The sequence below is a fragment of the Macrosteles quadrilineatus genome, unplaced genomic scaffold (genome assembly GCF_028750875.1).
Source record: "Macrosteles quadrilineatus isolate MER2022 unplaced genomic scaffold, UCM_ALF_1.0 Scaffold_3__2_contigs__length_128488019, whole genome shotgun sequence".
Classification (NCBI taxonomy): Eukaryota; Metazoa; Arthropoda; class Insecta; order Hemiptera; family Cicadellidae; genus Macrosteles; species Macrosteles quadrilineatus.
Window position 1 is genome coordinate 16073506 of NW_026542596.1, and position 23021 is coordinate 16096526.

The following is a 23021-nucleotide window of genomic DNA, read 5'->3' on the forward strand; positions in this document are numbered from 1 at the left end:
GATGCTTTTCATGTTCAGTTACCAATATCAATTCAATTTGACGAGCCAGATAAAAAATTAACAAATTCCATATTTAAAAATCCCTGGGTCCATAACCTTTAAATCTGTGATTTCCCTAGAAGGACACTAAATAATAAACCTATGCTCAATAAAATAAATGGCAAATTGAATGACAAAACTCAACAGGTTTTATTAAAACAATTAAGTAAAGACATAGATCACACTATTATTATTTTTAACAACACATTGAACAATTTAACCATCTGGTATTCATCAATAAAGTCTAACATTAAAACACAGACATGTGGCAAATATTAAATTGCACTCAAGCAAGGCCACGTGGCCTTAACCACAGAAAACATACTATAGTTCGGCCGCTTAGAAAGCGACCTCCTCTAGCATTGGTTTAGCATTAGCACGCAGGTCGTTTTCTATGCGGCCGAACTATACTAGGCCTATAACCCAGAATGCCAACCGCATGGTAAAAAGCATTAAGTGTTTTGTGAGATCTTTGCCTGTCAATTCGTAGGCAGCGCCACCAGCGTTGCTATGCTGAGTGCATGGCAACGCTGGTGGCGCTGCCTATGAATTGACAGACAGGCAAAGCTATCTCAAAACACTTAATGCTTTTTACCATGCGGTTGGCATTCTGGGTTATAGTAGTAGTAGTATGTTTTCTGTGCCTTACAGTAGTGGCGCCTTGTTTCAACAAACCCAAACCAAAGAGGTTTTACTCGTACAACAGGAACAACAATTAATGTAGTAACAGCAAACTTCATTTTAACAAAAGCTAAGACAGAGGAAAAAGAAACGGGTCATTGGTTTTTCTGGACACATTGAAAATAGTTTTCTGGGTGTAGCTCATACAAACACACAGACACCACCTCTTCTTTATAATAGTATATATATATAGAGAGATTGATAGATAGATAGGATAGATTGTTGTTGTTAGGAATGACACAGACATTTCAATAGGTACTTTTAATTGCAGAGTTACCCAAGATAAAGTCCATTTACCTCGCAATGGTGTTGGAGGAAAAGTATCCATTGATTATTTGCTACGACATAAGCATATGTAGATGGACTCATTTTGTTTGCACAAGCCCGTGACTAATAGTAGTACTGTACAAACTATATTTTTTGGGATTGGAAAAGAGCAATCGATTCCATCAAAGCAAATTTAATAAAGAGGCAGGCAATACATGCAGCACAACTATTCTTAAATCAAAGTTCTTCCAAAGACACACTAGTCTTGAATGGAGAAAGGTTTGTTCTGTTCATGTATGGGCTTAGTAAGATGTTTAATGTTGACAAAGCATTGTATTTTAGCTTTACAAGAATAACTAAAAACAAAATGTCTTCTACAAAGTCATAGTTTGAGTAATACAAGTTACGATAACATCAAAATCATGCCATCAACATCTCTTTAGAGTTCTTGCAAGTGCAAAGTTGGTTAGGGAACAAACTCACACCCACTGAGGCAGGATGTAAAAAATATTGTGTCCTGAAGAAAATCTGGCTTTACTTGTTCGTCCATATGATAGGTGATTATACATTATACTCTATCGATCGGTAACATAGTATACTCATACTGTGATTAAAATACAACGTTGTTTAATTATTTCATCGTTTTGTCATTAATAATGTTTTAATAGTGACAATAACAAATAACTTATAGGATAAAAGTAAGAGTTATATAGGTATTTACAACAGTCTTTATGGGTATTAAAAGAACTACAGAAGATTAAACATGTTTTACATTAAGCTGCAAAATACAAATACAAAAACCTACCCAAATTGATTTAATTTTTGTGGTCCTGTGCATAATAAAGCCTGAATCCTGTGAAATCCATTTACTGTACTATTTAATTTGAACACTATACACAAACTAACTAGTAGTAACTATATAAAACTAGCAGAATACCCGTCCTTCGTACGGGGTTGGCATATAAGTACAAAATGATCATTGCAGTGATGGGAGAGGAGACGGCTTCAGAAAATTTGGTACCACTGCACTCTACCATTGAAAAAAGTAGGTCAAGTTTTCATTGTGTACCACAACTTTTGGTTGCTAGTTGGTTCAAATTAGGTGTTGTCCTAAATGCAAAAAAAAAAACATAATAGAGCATCACTCTGTTGGTAAGCCTTGTAACGTTTTAGTGCTATGTAATATCATAGAACCAACTTGTGCAGTTGAAACGGCTGACAAAATTCTTTAATTCCTTTAAATATGAATACTCATAAGGTTAACATGAGAAACTCCAGAGCCCTGAAGGATTTTTTAGGTAAGAATATGTCTAGGGCCTATATTTTAATCGGGAATGTCAGCTACTATCATACCAAACGTCAACCTTGTCGGTTTAGTATTTTTTGAGTTTACTTGTCATAAACATCCATCCATCCATCCATACATCCAAACTTTCTTACTTATTAAATTAGTAGGATAAGTAAACTGTTGTAAAATTGCTTGTTTATGGATATATTTTTTACAAAATTGGTAATTTTTTTATTTTATACAAAGCTATTAATATTTTCCTAAAAATCACACTTCGTTACCCTCCCTGTAGCAGCAAACCTAGGTACTCGATAAACCTAATGTTATTGAATTAGATTTAATTGAAAATAAAGTCACACAAATGGAAATTTGCTTAGGCTGCAGGTTTGCTGCGGCGACGGTATTATGGAATTAAAATGGTAATACATGATTAATTCTAATTTATATATATATATATATAATAAATAAATCAATCCCGTTGGTCAAAATTAGTAGCACCGGTCGCTTGTTACTTGAATGGCGCTACTGCAACCAGCGCTACTATTCGTATTTGCTAGCAGCTATACCCGTGCCTTGCAACAGGGTCAGTATGCAAAAGAGACAATGTTGGTTTTCTGAAAATGACAAACGGTTTCACTCCTAACGTTTAATTTAGAAGCGAAATTTAACTCAATTGCTTAACTTTATAATAGTACGTTTTTTTAACTCATAATGTGAATACTTACTTATTTAGGCTACCAAGGATACAAAACCAATGATAGATTTTAAGGTACCTATGATAAAAGAATGTGTTAAATGGCTTGCACTGTAAAACAAAACCTATCACAATAGTTCCAAACCTATTAATAGGGTAATTTTCTAACATATTTTAGTAACATTATAATCAGGCAAATGGGAATTTGCTCAGTCTATAGGTTTACTGCGGCGGGGAGATTATATTACTGTTTACAAACAAATAAATCAAAAAAATATACCTCATAATTCAGGATAAGGGCCTAGGTTAATAAGGCAATATATAATCTTAATTATTTCCTACATCCATCGAATGATTTGTTTTACAAAGAATTATTAAAAAAAAAAATATTATTACAACATTTCACAAATATTATAACAGACTCAGTATAGTTAGATCATACACAAATGAAGTACTGTAACTAAAACAATCCTACACTAATGAAATTACATTAACATATGGTTTGACAGCTCCTTTAAGTAATGTTAAATAATGTTTACATTGAGGCTAGTGACATCATTATTTTAAATTTATAATCCTTACCCTCTCTGTTCTAATATTCGTGCAGTATTTAATAAGGTTTGAACCAGCTGTGTTGAATTGTGAAATCAAAATTAATTTGACAGATAGTTTTGCTTGTTTACTTAGTTATTAAACTTAGTGGGTTTGTTCTTTGTTACCATGGATACCTTCAATCAATATTTACTTTTAAATCTCTCACCTCAGATTTTTGAAAGCCCACGGGGCAAAGTCCTAGGTCAATATCGAAGCGGTAATAGTTCTATATGTATCCTCGGAGCTGTAGCTTCATTTGTGTGCAATTTGAGCATAGTCGGTTTAGTAGTTTTTGAGATTAGCTCATACAAACACACACACAGACACCACCTCTTCTTTATAATAGTATAGATAGATAGATAGATAGATAGATACCATTTTAAAGCTTAAATTATATACTAAAAGTTTTACTCAAAACATTTTTTATACAACCTCAAATAAGATAGAAGTCATGGCAACAAACGCTGCAGGCATGCCTGTGGCGAGATTAAAAAACAAAAACAAAGGGATAATTCTCGATTCAACAATTTGATATAAAATCAACCTAAAAGTAAATGAGGAAAAGAAAAATAATCTTTCTAATATTATAAAATAGCTGTACCCACGGGCTTTGCCCCGTTTAACTTCATATGTGAGCTCGTTCGCATGGCTCAATCACGTCCTGGTTGAAGTTCGTTCGCTTTGCTCACTCACCTTTAGGTTGGAGCTCGCTCGCTGCGCTCACACGTCCTGGTTAAAGTTCGCTCGCTACGCTCACTCACCTTTTGGTTGCAAATTGGCTGTAGTCATAAATTAAAAAAAATAATAGTGCTGCACCCTGTTGGTAATCCTTGTAACTTTAATGCTATTGAACATCATAGAACAGAACCAACTTGTTTAATTGAAACAGCTGTTAAGAAATTCCTTTTAAATATGAAAATCATAAGGTTAACATGGGAAACTCCAGAGCCACTGGGGCGAAGCCCGAAAGCCTGATCAGAATAAAAACTACTTAATTTCCTATTTAATGCCCAAAGAATCGGTGTACCGAATTTCAGCCTCCTAGGTAAATGGGAAGTGGGAGAAATAGTGATGAGTGAGTGATGCAGTCAGTCAGTCAGTGAGGGCTTTGCCTTTTATATACAGTGTGTAAATTAAGTCTGGCACTCATTTTTTATCTTTTTTTCTATAGTAGATAGAAGAAATCAATTTGCGGGACTGATTAATAACAAATGTTTGGCACTTTTTACAAATTTTGAAAATAAAAATTCCCTTAAGGGCAAGGGGGGGTGGGGGGTAATTAAAAATTTTCAAAGGACAACCCCCATTGTGTAACCCCTCATTTTAAAGGTCATTGGAAGACAAATCCAAAGATGTGTCTGAAAAAAAATTTTTGCACCCTATCCAAGATGGCGGTTTAAAATTTACTTAGGGTTGAACGGGTAAATTAGGTATGGCACACATTTCTTATCTTTTTTACTCTTTGTAGATAGAAGGAATTAATTTGCGGGACTGAGTAAGAACAAATGTTTGGCACTTTTTCATCATTTTGAAAAAGATTCCCCTTATGGGTAAGGTGGGGGTGTGGGGTAACTAAAAATTTCCAAATGACAACCCCCAGGATGCAAAAAAAATTTTCAGACACATCGTTAAATTTGTCTTCCAAATACCTTTAAAATGAGGGGTCACAAGATGGGGGTTGTCATTTGAAAATGTTTAGTTACCCCCCACCCCCACCTTACCCTTAAGGGGAATTTTTTTTCAAAATGATGAAAAAGTGCCAAACATTTGTTCTTACTCAGTCCTGCAAATTAATTCCTTCTATGTAGTAAATACCACCGCCGCAGCAAACCTGCCGACTAAGCGAATTTCCATTTGTCTGAATTGATTTTCAGTTAAATATATTTTAATAAATAACATTAGGTTTAACGAGTACCTAGGTTTGCTGCTACAAGGAAACTAGTAAAGTGTGTTTTTGAGTAAAATATTGATAGCTTAGTACAAAATAAATAAATTTGCCAAGTTTGATCAAAATATATCCATAAACAAGCAAACTACAACATTTGACAATATTCTCCATAAGAATAACATGGGAATTTTAAATTTACAATTTTTTTAATTTTCTCCGTTACTTATAATCGAATAAAAATACTTTTACATACTAAATTATTTGTTTTTTTAAGCTCTTTAAAAAGGTCTAAAGAGAAATCGGGAAATTTTGTGTTTTGAGGGTCAAAAGTGAGAAAAACCAATTTTTACCCCATAAAACCCCCCGTAAAGCCCCGTTCCCATGGTCCGATCGTGCTGGTTTGCAAACTCATTCAAGTTTATCCCGCTTTACACCTTTAAACCAAATTTCATCAAAATCGGACAAAAATTACTCAAGTTATCGCGTTCACGGACGTATATATATATATATATATATATAAGTCTATATATATATACATATATAAAAATTTGAACGAATGGTGTTTTTGGCCTCTGGGGACATCAAAATGAAAAAGTAAATCGGTCTCGGGTCTAGGTCTTACCGTGCCACCTACGGTAATAGCTACTTCCCTATAGGGAAATTCGCTAAAAAGATAAGAAATGTGTGCCATACCTAATTTACCCGTTCAACCCTAAGTACATTTTAAACCGCCATCTTGGATAGGGTGCAAAAAAGATTTTTTCAGACACATCTTTGGATTTGTCTTCCAGATGACCTTTAAAATGAGGGGTCACAAGATGGGGGTTGTCATTTGAAAATTTTTAGTTACCCCCCACCCCCCCTTGCCTTTAAGGGAATTTTTATTTTCAAAATTTGTAAAAAGTGCATAACATTTGTTATTAATCAGTCCCGCAAATTGATTTCTTCTATCTACTATAGAAAAAAAGATAAAAAATGTGTGCCAGACTTAATTTACACACTGTATATTATAAATGTGAAAGTTTGTGTGTTTGTTTGTTTGAAGTTCAATCACGCATTAACTACTGAACGGATTGGGCTGAAATTTTGCATGATGATAGCTCACATTCCCAAATATAAATATATTCTTATCTCAAAAATCCTTTCGGGCTCCGCCCAGTGGCTCTGTAGTTCACCATGTTAACCTTATGAGTATTCATATTTAAAGGGAATTTAAGAATTTAGTCAGCTGTTTCAACTAAAAAAATTGCTTCTATGATATGGAAAAGCATTAAAAAGTTATAAGATTTACCAACAGGATGCAGCATTATATTTTTTGCATTTATGAAAACAGATAATTTGAATTAAGCAGCAACAAAAACTGTGATACGCAATGAGAACTAACTGTCAAAGTAGGATTGTTTACAGTTATGTTTTTATTTTTAATTTTATGAATAACTTGTGATATTTTGCAAATTTTTGATAACTTTTTTTCTCTATGAGGTGAAGGGGTAGAACATTATGGCTATAATAGATGTATAATACCTACTATAGAATACTGTTAATTTAAAGAAGCAATTTTTATCAAACTGTGTCCTCCCTCATTGCAAACACAAAGCACGAGTATAACTTTAATATGAATTTTATACTTATATGCCAACCCCGTACGAAGGACGGGTACCCTGCTAGTTATGAATAAACCTTTGAATAACTTATTTCAAGAAAAATTTCAAAAATAGTGGTGTTTGGATTGTTTATTGCTTCTAGAGGAACATTACGTATAAACATTTTTTGTGAACTTTTGGAAACAATATGATTTGGACAGATCCTCTTTGAAAATTATCATACATGAAACATTAAGAGGTCCATTGACTATGATGAGAAATCATTTATATGGCAAATATCAAAGTTAATAAGTCTTTTAGCTGTTATAATCATTCCATATTTTAAGTCTATATTTTTCTGTGTCATTGGCATTCTTTTTTTTTAAAAGAAGACTTGTTTATTTTCATTAAAAATTATTTTCTCTCAGTTTCAAGTAAGGCATGGGAGGTATGATTTTGCAGAGGTATAATAACTAGAATAGATGTATAAGTCTCAAAAATCACATTTTATTTATAGACAAAACATGATTAGTAAGTGGAGGACTGCTTGCAGCTCTCAGGAACATTGATTCTGAAGCTCTGGACAGGCTTCTTCTGGCTGAAGTCAGGGTTGGCTCCCCTGTTGATCATGCTCTTGAAGTGCTGGGTGGTAGAGCTAGGCTGCAGACACACAAACTCAACCTGCTTCTCAACAGAGCCTTGAGGCTTGCAGTTGTCAGAGCACTCGAGCTGAGGCTGAACACTGAAGCAGTCCTTGCCGTCCCTCTCGATCACTTGGATACGCTTCATGGAGCACTGGCTGTACTTGTCGTTTTGGCCTTGGTATTTCCTTCCCTTGGAAGACTTCCTGTTGGAGTTGTGGTGGGAGTTGGGGCTCTCGGCTTCCTCATCGGCCACAGCGTTACCATAGATGACGACGTCACGGTAGCACTGACCGTTGCTGATCTTCTGTTGTGCGCGCTGCTTCAGTTCCTTGGCAGGTCCCTGGCAGGAGCTGTCGTCCAGAGCGTATGAAGCGGCAAACTCGAAGGGGTTCTGGAGGACACAGTCTTGAGGAGTGGTGAAGTCGTCCTCAGGCTTGGTGTTGAAGGTACCGCAGAGGCCTCGCACTTCTGAGCGGTAGCTGTTCTGGGCCTTGACCTTGATGGCAGTGCCGTCGTACTGGATCTCGATGTCTTGTTGAGGAGCGTACAAGCGGATCTCGCCAGCGGGAGTGGCATACATCTGGGCGTAAGCTTCTCCGTCCTGGTCTTCCAGGGTAGTCATTCTGTTCTTTGAAACTTGAGTCTGCTGTCCGTTGACCTTGACGTTAGCGGGGCTGTTTCCTGAGGTGGGCTGCATCTGGATAGCATTGTCACCGATAACGATCATCAATTCCTTCTCGTTGGAGGAGGAGGCATCACGGACAAGGACAGAGATTTGCTGGTCATCGTCTTCATTGGAAGCGCTGTTGCTGGTGGGGTCGTCCTTGGGAGTGTAGTGGAACATGGCGTGCCAGCACTTGCCCAGCTTAATGGGGTAGGACTTGTTGTCAAAGGTCTGAGCCTGGTTGTTGTCGATGGCGCAGGTGGGGAACTGTTGTCCTCTGAAGACTTCTTGGGCGTACATCTCGAGAGGGCTGTACTCGGGGTGCATGACCACCAAGGGAGCGACGTATCTGTTGAGGCGGACATTGTTGAACTGAGCAGACAGCAGAGGAGCTCTGAGAGTGGCATTGAGAGACTTGAGATCAGGGGCGAAGTTGGCTTCCAGCTCGATCTTGTTGGATGGGTTGTTGGCGCTGATGAGATCCTCTTTCACGTATTGCCAAGCAGCGTAGCGCAGAGCAGCGTAGGCCTTGTAGGTGGCGTTCTTCAGAGAGGCGGGGACCTGGATGGGGAAAATGAAGATTGTATTACTTTACTGAGAATATAGTTAAGGAGACACTACAATCCTGGTATATGTTTTCTTGTATTTATTTTAGCTTATCAAATGTTTTGAGTTATGTATGATGAGAATTACCTTTTCAAAGTGGATGTTGAGCTTGTACTGGTCCAGCAGGTTAGCCTGAGAGGTGACGTTGCGGCAAGCGTACTGGACAGTGTTGCCTTCTTGCATCTGCTGCTTGCACTTGTGAGCCAGAGGAGACTGTTCCAGGTACTGACGGCGAGCTTGGCTCTGTTGCATCTTACCCTGTTATCAGTAAAACATATACATTAAAGGTGTATGAAAGTTATCAATATTTATTTGGAAGAAGGAAATAAGTCATGGTAAAGTATATACCTTTACTGCTAAAGTAAGAAACTCATGTTGGTAATGATTTTATTATATCTTGTGAATTTCTGTTCCATCAAGCCTAAATACTAATTACATCTATTTCTATTTACATTCAGAGTATAAATTGTGTCCTTTTAAAATTCATACAGGTCACTAGACACATGCAGACTCGGTAATTAGTTCATTTTTTATACAAATTTAAACCGCAATCATTGATAATTATTTTACCTGGAATTGGATTCGTGCAGGTTCACCAGACTTCTCGCCAAAAGCAACCTCAGCCTTGAAGTAGGAGGTGGGGTCAGCATTGAGAGCCTTGTTGTAGTTCATCAGAGGAACATTGGGCATGGAGGTCTCAGCAGCAGCGTAAATCTACAAATATTAAAGAGAAATTTATGAAATAGTTGAGACATATAACTGATGTTTAGGAATAGAAGTATTTTTATGAGTTTAATAATTCTTTTGGCATGGAAACAATTCTTAAAAGAATCATGTTCGTCTTATTTCACTGTTTCACACAATTATTTAGTAAACACAAAGATATAAATGTAACAACCTAGTTTAAAATTAAAAACACTAGTGTACCTGTTGCTCGAATTCGAGCAATTGCAAAGCATTACAGGTGACTCAAAGATTATGGAAATACTCACGATCTACACAACAGTTAGATATAATCAAAATCTTTTGTAAATATCTTATCTTTTTTCAAAAAGTTGATCTTGTTTTTTTAGTGTAAAAAAAAACATTATTTCAATTTCTTTTACTTGGTTGTGTTCTATGACTTTTTCTATGTTTCCATTGTTTGCAAATCGGTTATTTAAATGATTGCTCAAGAAATGTAGCACAGTGTTAATTCAGTTTTATTTTTAGCCTATATCAAATTGTCCAAGATTTCTCGCTCTTTTCCATTGTAATAATTACACCAACCCAAGTTTCGTCTACAGATGCAATATGCCAAAGAATATCACCTACGTACAATCTCCAAGAAGTGGTAAAAAAGGCAGAAACCAACCCATACAATAGATATAAGTTAACTCCATAAGAAATAATTTTAAAAGTTACTGTTATATTAGGATTTTCCACTGATTTGGTAATAGAACATTATATTGCAAAACATGACACGATAAAGAAGAAAATCAATTTTAAAATCAGAAAAATCCATTGCAAATACTGTACTTCATTTTGACAAATTCAATAAATCACAATTTAAATATTAACAGCTGTTGCATTAAAAAGTAGTGTAGAATTATGCATATGGTCGTAATGTAAACAAATCTGAAGAGGCAACTTCAAAGGCTTCTGGGGCAGAGCCCCAAGGGAATTTACCTCTTTCCTCTTTTGATGGCTCATCTACAGACCAAGACCTTTCTTTAGAGACCCCTACCAAGTTTCTACGTCCAGCCGTTCTCTCAAATTAGCTTTGACAAAACCCCCGATTTCCTCCATAAGAATAACATGGGATGGTAATTTAAAGGCCACGGGGGCAGAGCCCTAAGGGAATTCACCATGTTTCTCTTTTGATGGCTCATCTACAGACCAAGACCTTTCTTTAGACACCTCTACCGAGTTTCTACGCCCAGCCGTTCTCTCAAAATAGCTGTGACAAAGAAAAACAGTTTCAAATTAATATATAGATACCTGAGCGTGCTTGTTGTCACTGTTGCTCTTAGCTGGGTTCTTCTCAGCGAAGAACAGAAGCCTGGAGGTGGAGGAGACATTGCTGGCGGCCACAGCGACGGTGGCGACGTATTCAGCGCTGGTCTGACCCTCAAACCTGGCGGCGAGGTCAAGTACATAGGCGTCACTGTCTGTAATGTTACAAAAAATGTGTCAGAGAACAGATTAATTTTAAGCAGATAATTGATACAGTGTTTGTTTAATTTTATTCTTTGGTTATGATGTCAGAGAACAAAGTAAAGATCGATTATTCCATCTGGTCATTCTAGTTTTAACATAAGTTAGTAATGTAACAAGAATGAATTATAAAACAATGCAATTCAGGTGTAATACCAAACATAAAATATATCTTAAATCTTCAGCTGATCTCTAAGTAAATGAACATGGAATAATTAATTATGCAGGGTTCAAGTGCTTAGGTTAGCACTAGAGGTTGCCCCGTGGTCAAAAACTCAATCAAAAATATGTATTCTTCAGACTTCTCTATTTTCACCCGTAATGTTATTAGAATTTCTTCAATTTGTTTTGATTTTCTGTTTATATTTTGCTGTTATTTCATCAACAGCATGGCAACCCATAAGGCTTATGTTATTTAAAAATTTTAAAAGGGATTCTGTAGGCTACATTGACAGGCAAATATATGTTTCTAAAAGTATGCGTAGATATTCCCCCGAGTTTTCAAGAAACATGCTTGCCTATTAGTATATAGTATTCTTACCTGAAAGGGGATGGTTTAAATTTTAAAATTCTAATTTTTGTATTTAGTGTAAAGTTTGCGAGCTTATTCTGCCAACACAGACTCTTTCCTATTCTCTGATATTTCTTACCCTGAATGCCATGTTGGACCTTCTGCAAGTACTCTTGTTGCCTCTTTTGGGAGCCAGGAGCAGAAGAAGAAGGCTTAGCCATGTTAGCTGAGATATGGTCATTGGGGGAAGCGTGCTCGATGTCGTTGTCGCTGCGTTCGCTGTTGCGGTAGTTCTTCTTTCCACTGTTGGAGTTCCTCTTGTTGCTCTCATCGTCAGAGTTGTCAACTAAATGGAGGAAAGAAAAACAAAGCTGGGATATAAATTTGATAAAGTATACAATTAATTTATTAGAAACAATAGGCCTACAAATATTCAGGCCTGATCCCAAATACTAGGCTTAAGTTTGACCAACCATACCATTCTAAAGGACACTGGAAGTGAAGAAAAGGAATAGAAATATCAAGATTGTGAACACAAATACAATAATAAACATGTGTTATATAATATTTTATGGCAAATAAATTAGGTATCTGTTATTAATTACTGTAGCAAATAGGTAATGATCAAATGAATTTCAGAAAACTGGTAAAGTTGAACTTTACTTACGGAAAGCAGCAGAGAGTTGAGCGTATTTAGCAGTGGACTTCTGGGGGTTGTAGGCAAGAGTGATGTTGTTGACATTGATGGAGTCCTCAGCCCAAGCGTACATGACGGCTGACATGGGGTCTTGGTGCTTGTGAGCCTCGTTGTAGATGGCAGCAAAATCAAGGAACTTCTGTTCACTGTGGTAGTCAAAGTCAAAGGCAAAACCAGTGCTGTCCTGGCCGATGGTCTTGTGCATCTAGTAAAGGCATTTGATCCATTAAACAATGTTTTTCAGTAAAATCACACTCTGTTAAAGACATCATGAAAAAAGATATTTTTTTAGTCAGACATTAGGCTTTAAAAATTGTTTTTGAAAGGAAATTAAACTTAACTGGCTCATCTGATTTTAGTTCCAGGTGGTCAATAGACTTAACTTATCTTATTGAATTTGCAATGTGAAAGATTAGATGAGTCACTGTGGCACCTACCTGGTTGGGGCGGCGGACGTGGATGGTCTTTCTGTTGTTGCCTTCCTGTGTTTGTTCTTGAGGGTTCTGGGCCATGTGCAGAACACTGTGCTGCTCTGTGTAGGGCTCAGTGCTGTACTCAAACACATTCTGCTTGTTCTGGTTGTCCAGAGGCTTGACCTGGGCAGTGATGTTGTTGTTAACGGCATCAAAGTCAATCTCAGCTCGGATGGGCAAGTTGATCTGGAAGTTCCTGTTGACTCCAGCGACATAGTGTTGACGGTTGAAGGGAACAACAAAACCAATCTGAGACTGAACTCGAGTGGAGAAGCTGTAACATAAACAAGTGTTATTTAAGTTTATTATGTACTGTGAGGCTGAGAAAATATTTGAACTAAAAATCAAAGGGAATTGTAATGCTACTGTTATGTGAACTATATAAACCTCTTTGTGTGTTATTGTCTCATTCACCTTTTTCTATTTTCTAATAACGAATCCTTCAACTTTCTGCAATATAAGGAAAATCCTTATTAAAATTTTTAGTTGGTTGGAAAATAATTATTTACGGGAGTTACTAAAGACTTTCAATAATGGAGTTCAAACATACACAAAGTGCATGTCAATGGAGGCATTGACGGTCTGAGGGGCCTGGATCTCATGGCTGTTTCCACTGGCAAGGTCTGGGTGGCTCTTAGCCTGAGCTTGACCTCCGATGTACATCAGAGTGGGAGTCTTGAGGGAGAAGACGAATGGAAGACCCATGGCGGTGGGGAAAGCAACAGTCACTGAGTGCTTGTTGGTGATCTTGGTGTAGTTGAAGTTCCTGCCAGTGCGGAGAGAAGCAGCAGCATTCTTTACCACTGCAATGGACAAAATCAGTTAATACAGCTGGTATTATTTGCATAATATATTTGTTAAATTGATGGATGAATATTTAAAAAAAAAAAAAGGTAAAATGAGCTAATGTTGTCATTTAAAGGGTAGCACAATTACTCACACTGAGGAAGCATTTCGATGGTGTGGTTGTCAAAAGCAAAGAATCGCTTTCCACCGGGTGTAGACAGATACAGACTTCCTTCAACTTGTTCTTGCTCAGGGTTCTGGATGTTCAGCATGTTGTTGATCTTGTCAAAGTTCCAGTTAGAGTCGGATCCAGAGTTCTGGTGGCTTCCTTGCTTGTTGTTCCTGCGGCCAGAGGAAGAGGTAGAAGAAGAGTCTTCATCAGCGAACTGGTCGTCGATGAGGTCGGCAAGAGCATCAATGCTGGAGGTCATGGCAGCAAACTAGAAAGTGTAAGTTAAATTAAGAAAATGTCATAGCACAGTAGCAGAGTACTGATAGTATAATTTAATTTAAACTTAAAATTGCATAGGTTTTTTATTATTATTTATTTGTGAACATTTTAATATTATAATTCTTTACATCTTATATGACTTATGCTTCCCTCTTTCTCTTTGTTTTGTGTTTGTTTGTATGGTGTATAAAATCAATCTGAGAGGTAAGTTGAATATGATGGAAATGGTCTGTAACTCTCTCAGTTCCCATACCTAAGATGACAAAATTCCTGAGTTTTATTTTAACTTCCTAAATCCCTAATATATTTCTAGAAAACTTACCCCAGTAGACTGCATCTTGAAGCCTCCAAGGTTACGACGGAGAGAGTAGAAGATGTTACTAGGCAGGAAGCTGTCGTCACTGCCGATGTAGCTGACGGACTGCTTGTAGGCCAGGTTCAGTTGGTCAAACATGGAAGAGCGCATGTTCCTCTTGGAGTACTGGGCGGGCATTTGCTTGGGGTTCAGCATATGGAGAGCAGACTGAGCGTTCATTCTCCTAATGAAATGTGCTCAAAATTAGTACAATTCTTAAACAAGACCACTTTTATTAACTTTTCTAGACCTACTTGATATATTTCGGTTTGTTGTGTTTTCCAAAAACTAACAGTAAATCTATGTGAATACTTACAATTGAGCATGGTTACGGTTCTTCAAGTTCCTAGCAGCACTTTCGATGGAAGACTTGACAGCAGAGATGACTTGAGGGTCCTGGTCGTCATTGGTGAACTGAGCCATGCGCTGGAGGATCTGTGCAGGAGGGTTGGTCTTCATGATTTGGTAAACAGCAGCAACTCTGAGCTCAGTAGCTTCTCCAGTGTTCTGGTAGATCCTGAAGAGGACAGGACGAGCAACCTTGGGGTTTGTCTTAGCCAGCTTGTTGAGAGCAACAACGATGGTCAGACGCTGGAAGTGAGTCATGGACTCCTTGCCTTCCAGGTAAGGCTCGAAGACCTTGAGGATTCTAGGGTGAGCAAAGTTTCCGAGGGCCAGAGTCAGAGTACGGATCTTGATGCTGTCTTCTTGCTTGACGGCCTGCTTGAGAGCTTGAGCGAAGTAGGGGATGTACTGCTGGACAACGGGCTGCTCCTTCCTGGGCTTGAGGGCTCCAAAGACGTGGACAGGGAAACGGTTGTAGGCAGTGGAGTTGCTGACAAAAGCCTTACTGGCCAACTCAGAGAAGGACAGCATGGCGGAGGTGTTAAGGAACTGCTGGTGCTGGACTTCAGAGCTGGTGGTCAGAGCCTGAAATTGAAAATAGCTTTTTAATTAAATGCCAAGACTACTAAGAGTATATAACACTAGATTAATAAGCTAACTTTTAAAAGAAACTCTAACACCATTTGATTTTTATTTAACATGAAAAATAAGCAATTACACATGTATTAAACAGTTTACTTTTTAAATAGTTTCTCTGATGGTTATTCTCATATTGGCACTGTTACTTACAAAGAAAGCGTTCATGTACTCAGTGTTGGGGAAGCGAGCAGAGTTGGGAAGGGCAGACAGAAGCTCAGCAGCTTCGTTTCCTTGAACCTTCTTAGACTGGATCCATTCCTTGATGGTGAGAAGAGCGGGGCCAGTACCGGCCTGAGCAACGGCATCACGGAAAGCAACCCTGAAATATAAATTGTTATTAATTAATTAATAATAAGGAAAGGTTGTTGTTAGTGGGTATTTATTTTATTTTTCAAATTAGCTCATTGCCAGACAATAGATAAACTGAAAAATAAATCATGAACCATTAATTCCAATTAGGAACCCAGACATAAGAAAATATAGGTGTTTTCTAAATAAAAAGATTACAATTACAAATACCTTCTCTGCAAAGTAGTTATCCCAAAACCTTCTCATTTGGTATTGTAACTTACCAGGATTGGTATTTTTGGGCATCGCTGGAGCTAGAGCTGGAGGCCTTGGACAGAGGGAAGTAAAGCTCTTTGCTGGCTTCTTCCATCTGCTTCTGGTTCATGGTTCTCAGAACTCGGGACAGCACAGTGAACTTCTTCAGGGTTTTCTGGCCGGGAATAGCGCTAGGGGTCTGGATCTCTTGACCGATTTGGTAGGCAATCTTCTTGACAATGGAAACAGCATTGATCTCCTTGGCAGCTTGGATAGTGTTTCCTTGGTTTCCAACAAACATAGGCAGGAAGGGGATCTTAGGGGCCTCATTCAGCTTGGGCTTTGGTTGCCAGCTCTCTTCTTCGCTGCTGTCCCAGGACCAGCTGGTAGAGCTGCTGCTGTCACTATCACTGGAGTCAGAACTAGAAGAGCTGGAGGAAGATGAGGAGGAAGATTCAGAGGATTCGGCAGAGTTCTTGTTGGATCCCTGAGCATTCCTCATCTTTCCGTATCGGCTTTCATTGCTACTGCTGTCAGAGGAGGAGGAGGAAGAGGAAGAAGAGTCAGAGTTGTTGTGGTTCCAATTCTTTCTTTTCTGGTTGTTCCAGTCTTCATCATTGGCTCTGCTGTCACGGTTTCTCCTCTCTTGCTGGTTGTTCTTGCTGTGCTTGTTGTTCCAGTTGTCCTGGTTGTCAGAGCTTTGGTTGTTCCACTCATCATCGTTGTTGTTCCTCCTGTGTTGGTTGTCTACAGATCGTGCCTGTCTGTTGGAACGCTTCTGATCTTCGTTGTTGTTGCGGTTGTTCTTCTTGGAGCTTTGAAACTCATTAGACTCGCTGGAGCTGGAGCTGGAGCTAGAGCTGGAGCTAGAAGAGCTGCTGGAGCTGGAGTCGTTCTCGTTGTATTGCCTGTCTTGCCTCTGCTGGTTGTTCTCATCGGAGGAGGCAGGGTTGTACTCGTAGACCAAGTTCTTGATGGTCTGGGGGTTGGGGGGAGACTGAGGAGAGCCACTGGCAGACTTGACGTCAACCAAGGTCAGGTTCATGCGACTGACGACCATGCCATTCTGCTTGTCAAACAGGAAGGGGCTGGCAATGATCTTGTTGGTGGTGACAGAAGACTGGATGGTGTAGCGTTGCAGATTACCAGAGATAACCACTCGGCTCACAGAAGACCTGGCGAGGAATTGTCCCATCTGGTTGGAGGCGGGTTCCCAGTCAGTAAGACCGGTGATGCCGAAGTGGTAGTCGGACTGGACGTCGCAGTTGCTGAAGTTCCTGGTCTTGACGATGTCAATGAGTTGTCCGTCGGCTTGGAGCTGGGGCATGGGAGCGAGCTGAGGCTTGTTCTCAAGAACCACCTTGGGGAGGGGAGAGATGTCGTACAAGGTCTCACACTCTCCACCGACAGAGTCTTCCATGGTCTTGTAGACACCGTTGACATTCTCCTTGTTGGGGAGGCTGTTGATGCGGGACTTCTGAAGGTTCTCAGCAAGAGTGTCAACCTGCAGCTGGCTAGCAATACTCTTGAGCATGTTCAACTCCCAGGTGGGGATGTTCTTGCTCACCACCATGGCGTCGATCTGCAGAAAAGCATACATGTAATAATACAGGATCCAAAGTCTTTGTAATTTTTGTCTTAACATTATTTTATTTTATTTTGATTATTATCTTTCTCAAGTAATTCTTTAAAACAAATTTGCAATAAATAGGTATAGCACCATTAAATTGGAAAACACATTCACTCTGGTTTTAATACAGGAACAAACAACACAGTAATTCAATTTTTAACATCATTATTATATTGACTTTTAAAATTATGTTAGCATAGCTAAAGAAATTATCATCTTTAGAGTTAATGGAGAACAAAGAATCTTAAATGATAGAGTAAGTTCCTGTTAACAAGCCCAAATTTCTGTACCATTTACCCAAGACAGTAACTTGTATTTCTACTGTACTTACAGCTCCATTCTTGTACTTGAGTTCGAAGGGCTTGTTGCTCAAGGGCATCTGCTGGTAGTGCAGCTGGTTCTCAGGGACGGGTGACCACCAGCCCTGAGACAGGTTGGCGTGCACATCGGCGTACTCGGCAGAGTTCACCTGTTAATATTGTCATATCATATTACTACTGCAACAACAATTGGTCTCAATGATCATTTTTATGTAGATATTAATTAATTATGATTAGAGCACTAGGGTTCACATAAACATATTACAGTCAACCTGAATGATTGTGACAATAAAATTATTTAATTATTACTCTATTTTATACTCTATCCACTTCAATTATCACCATGATTTTAAGAGGGCATCAACATGAGTTTAAAATCAGAAAATGACAGACGTCTGTATAGTGTGGAGGAAAGGAGCTATGCTTATATAGGCCTATATAAATATTTATTCATGATTTAGAAGCCATGAACTGTGAAAGCATTCACTTGTAATCTCTTGTAATTTGGAGTAGGTTTGCATGAGTTTCTGATTCACTTTATCTTGTAAATGAATGTGTATAATAAAATGGTAATAGTTATAATTCAAACTATGAAATGGTACTTAATGTGTGCAGTAATATTTCATTCAGTTGTTGACATGATAGACGAGCAAATTACATATGAAAAGTAATACTTTTGATAAACCTCATAAAGTACATCAATTATAGATGGTTTAACTTTCATGACTTTTCGACCTCATTGCTTGTAATTCACCAAGTGTAATTTAACTAGACGGGGTGAACAGTAATTACAGATTAACAGTTGAGCCTTTACATACCTGGACGGAGACAATGTTGTCAGATTTCTGTTGGACGTTGACGGAAGCCTTCATGACAATTCCTGCATACTGGCCTGCCACCTGGTGAAGGGCAGTCAAAGTGCGACCTCGCACTGCGTACTTGTACTGGGTGTTGGATTTCCATGGTGCTGCAAATGGGTTTTTAGTTTAGAATTTTATACTTTTGGGATGAAATTATATTTATTCCAACTGCTTTGCTCTACATAATAAAAGCTGTTTGTCAAAACAACAAATCGTGCAAAATAAAGTTATAAGGATTATGCATAATATCTGACATTTTTCATATCCCAGCCCCCCCCCCCCCCCATAATTTATAATGAAGCCAAATTTAAAAAGTGGGAATGTAATCCTACCCACGAGTTACTCCTGATTGGATGCAATGAACAAGCTCAAGCGTCAAATTGTCTAATAAATGGTAAAATAAGCGCAGTTCCTTAAAATCTAATACATTATTTTATGTTATTTTATAATGTTCACAATTCAATATTTAACTGCAGCATCGTTTTCAGCTAGCGTGTTATGAGGAGTATTGTAAAAGTACAATCAAATAAAAAATAATATTATTTTAAAAGTACTTTGGCCTATTTTTTTATATTAGACTTTCACAATGCCCAAAGTAAACAGAAATATTGTTTTCCTGCACAAGTTATACAAATTTTTTTTACTATTTCCCCACAAAATTTGGGTGCGTTGGTAGCATAGTGGTTAGCATCTCGAACTTTCGGGCAGGAGAGACAAGTTCGATACCCAGCATGTCCATAATTCATATTATTCATAATATTTGAGAGTTTTGGACAAGCCGTTTACAGTAAAGTGTTTGAGATCGATTCATATTAAATACTGCTGGCTGCTTTTTTGTATATGTGGGATGACACGGACAAAAAAGTACCATTTGTCAGTTTGAAACTTATACTAGCTATATAGCTGTAAAGTTATCCTAACCAATGAGTTAACTGGTCTCAGTCATGGTAACAAAGCTAAATCAATCATTTATGATTATTCCTCATTCAGCTTTGTTTCAAACCAATTTTTATGATGTGTCAGTGATTGCTATCTTTAGAAACCAAGCAGTTAAATATAAATTTTAAACATTATATTAAAATATTATTTTGGATATAAAAATATTAGGCAATGAATTGGATTAGTGCTGTATGAATGAATTCATACCTAACAATGAAATTAGAGCTTTAGTTGGGACAACGTAAAGAGTTTCACTTGGGACAAGTGGATATGTGAGGGCCGGTTGGGTATAGTTAAAATTAAAGAAAATTAAAGTAATGGGTAATGGTATTTTGGATATAGTACTTACAGTTCTCTGCTTGAGTAGCAGCAACTACTGCAAAAAACAAAAACAAAACATATTAATATTTAATATGCAGTATAATACCATAAATTAAACAAACATACATATTATACAAGGGAACTATAGGTTTAGTTAAGTAAGATATCTTTTAATTTCCATTAATTGGATATGCTAATATTTGATTCCTGTACCTTATACCTATACCTGTACCTATATGTTTTGGAAACTCACAATCAGCAAAAAGATCTGGGTCTATACTTTGATGACTTAATAGCAACTCGACAAACCATGTTTGTTCCTATTTCTCATTAATTTACTTTTGGTCATTACTTTTTGAAAGTGAAAAAAATATGTGAAATAACACTTGTATGATAAAATATTCACAATTATACTGTTTACTTACATGACGGTACATAGGGCCTACATATAAAAGATGTTAAGTGGTGATCGATTTTGAATGGACACTCCAATAATCATCAGACCCAATAATTAGGCTACTTATTTGTGTAACCGATGACACTATTCAAATAAGTTTAGGTGATTAGACATTGTACAAAGATAAATTAATAAATAATATTATGAAAAAAAATGATCCTAGGAGTAATTAAAAAAAATCACTTGAAAATCATACTCTACAATTATTTATCTCATTCTGTGTGAAATTATGTCTTTGATTTTAGTAAAACATCTGATGATTTTATTACTATACAACAACACACATTCCACAAAAAGAATAATAGCTTCAACACTTTACATAGTGACTGGGCATAATAAATGTAAGCATAGTTTGATATGCAAATTAAAGGTCTTTACTAGCAGAATACAATGCTGCAAATTAATTTGAACTCAACTGAGTCAAAAAATAGCAGCTGTTAAAAGATATATTGAATCTGCTATTTTAAATCTTTGAACGGCTGCCATTTTTTACTCAGTCATTCTTTTGAGCTCAAATTTGTGGCATTGTATTCTACTAATTTAGACCTTTAATTTTATTTGCATATCGACCTATGCATACGTTTATGATTTTCTTAGAACTTCTAGCGGGAGCGTATAACGGCATAGAAAATTCTTTGAATCTTTGAATAGCTATCATTTTTGACTTGGTTGTTCATTTGAGTTCGGATTTGCGGCATTGTATTTAAATAACAAATGCCTTTAATTTGATGTGCATATCACCCTATGCTTATATTTAAGATTTTCCTCCAAGGAGGTAGTGCATCACTGAACATAATGTGTCAAAATGATTTTAATGCCCAGTAACTGTGTACCAAGTTTTGAAGCTCTGTCTTTTTTACTTTTTGAAATATTTAACTGTCCTGGGACTTTAATTCCACCCTGTATAGCAATAGAACAACATATCCTGCCACTTTTTACAGCAACAACAATGAAAAAAAAACATACACAAACTATGGAAATTATAGAGATTGTAGATTAGAGTTTCTGAAGTACACTGTTAAGAAATACAAAATACATTTTTTGCCATCACAATTAAAGACAAGGTAGGATTTGCAAACTTTCCTTGTTTATGGTTTTTTATTTTACCTTTGAGAAACTTTAATTCAATCATAATTCATTGACTACTGCATTCTTATAATATCCATAAGATTTAAAAAATAGTGCTGGCCAAATCTGGGCAATTGACTAAGATTTTAGGACAATTTACTTTCTTATTATAATAGTTAATTTAATTAACCCAACCATTGAATTGCTGTATAATAGATAAAATTAATATTTTAATTGAGAGGATGGAAAAAATTAAATAAGGAATCCAAATCACTGTACTGTGTATGGCAGCAACAATCAATGAAATAAAATAAATACAACGAATCAAATGAATTTGGTATCAGTGTCCTACTTCTTACTAAATAAATTTTACTAATAATTTTATCAAAATTCTATAACCAAAATTTTTAGAGACCAAAGTGAACTTTTTTTAAGAATAAGAATGCCCTGTACCCTATCTCATTTTCGGATATATGGCTTATGTTTATGGCCTATGCACATACAAGTGTGACCAAACTCTAATTAGTAAGCAACGTTTAAAAATAAATTTTTATAAGAAAAAGTAAACTTTTTAAAAGAACAGGAATATCCTGTCCTGTTCCCTAACATAACCTCTATGCATAAATATACAAAATGAGAGCTACACATTTTAGATATCTAATGTGGAAAGCATCTAGGTAGTAAGCAACGTTTTATAAATATTCTTGTATCAAAAAACTTGAAAAAAGTATTTTTATCTCAAACTTTAACATTATTTTGTTAGAAAAATAGGTTAACATACCCAGGAGACAGAATAGCAGTGGGGACCACATGGTGAAGCAGATCCCAGTGAGTCTGTGGCTGAGTCTGATTGTAGACCTTATATACCACAAGCAGTGCTGAGGTAGCCAAGTTGATAGCCACATGTGGGGTCATCATGGTGCAACAAATGCTGCTAGCTGAAATAAAATACAGTAACTTGAATTAGCCTGCATATGTTTTGAAAGGGTTGATTAACAAGCCATTAACGGAAATTAACAGTCATAATTTCCGATGACTTTAAAAGAGTCGACTTAAAGATTATGGAAATACTCACAATGTACAAAGCAGTTCGATATAATCAACATTTATTGTAAATATAATATCATTGCTCAAGAAATGCAGTATAGGGTTAATTCAGTTTTCTTTTTAGTATATCAAATTGTCCGGGCTTTCTCGCTTTTTTCCATTGTAATATTTACGCCAACCCAAATTCAAATAGTAAATATTTCATTTCAACCAAAAGTCAGTAAATGTTTGTAGCACACATTTCCAATTGCAACTAAAATATTAACAGCAATTACATTATCCAGCCGATCATAATTTAAACAAATATGTTATTCATAAGGATAACATGGGAACTTTAAAAGCCACTGGGGCAGAGCCCAAGGGACTTTAAAAAAAATGTAAGGTCAGTTTGCAAATATACACACCTAGATGAACATTTTGGTATATAATATTATG

The 23021-nt window shown here is 36.9% G+C and overlaps 1 protein-coding gene across 1 annotated transcript; it reads right to left on the bottom strand.

Annotated features, from left to right (window-relative positions):
• Positions 1 to 7519: 7519 nt before the first annotated feature.
• On the bottom strand, positions 7520 to 22385 carry LOC128989581 (vitellogenin-like). The gene is made up of 17 exons (XM_054411495.1): positions 22321 to 22385; positions 20043 to 20069; positions 18713 to 18861; positions 17906 to 18043; positions 15974 to 17526; positions 15552 to 15720; positions 14734 to 15347; positions 14385 to 14601; positions 13766 to 14051; positions 13376 to 13628; positions 12790 to 13099; positions 12323 to 12557; positions 11795 to 12001; positions 10929 to 11098; positions 9519 to 9662; positions 9036 to 9206; positions 7520 to 8903 (listed from the first exon to the last, which is right to left on the bottom strand). The coding sequence occupies exons 1-17, from the start codon at positions 22349 to 22351 to the stop codon at positions 7563 to 7565; spliced, it is 6015 nt and encodes a 2004-aa protein (XP_054267470.1). The 5' UTR covers positions 22352 to 22385; the 3' UTR covers positions 7520 to 7562.
• Positions 22386 to 23021: the final 636 nt, after the last annotated feature.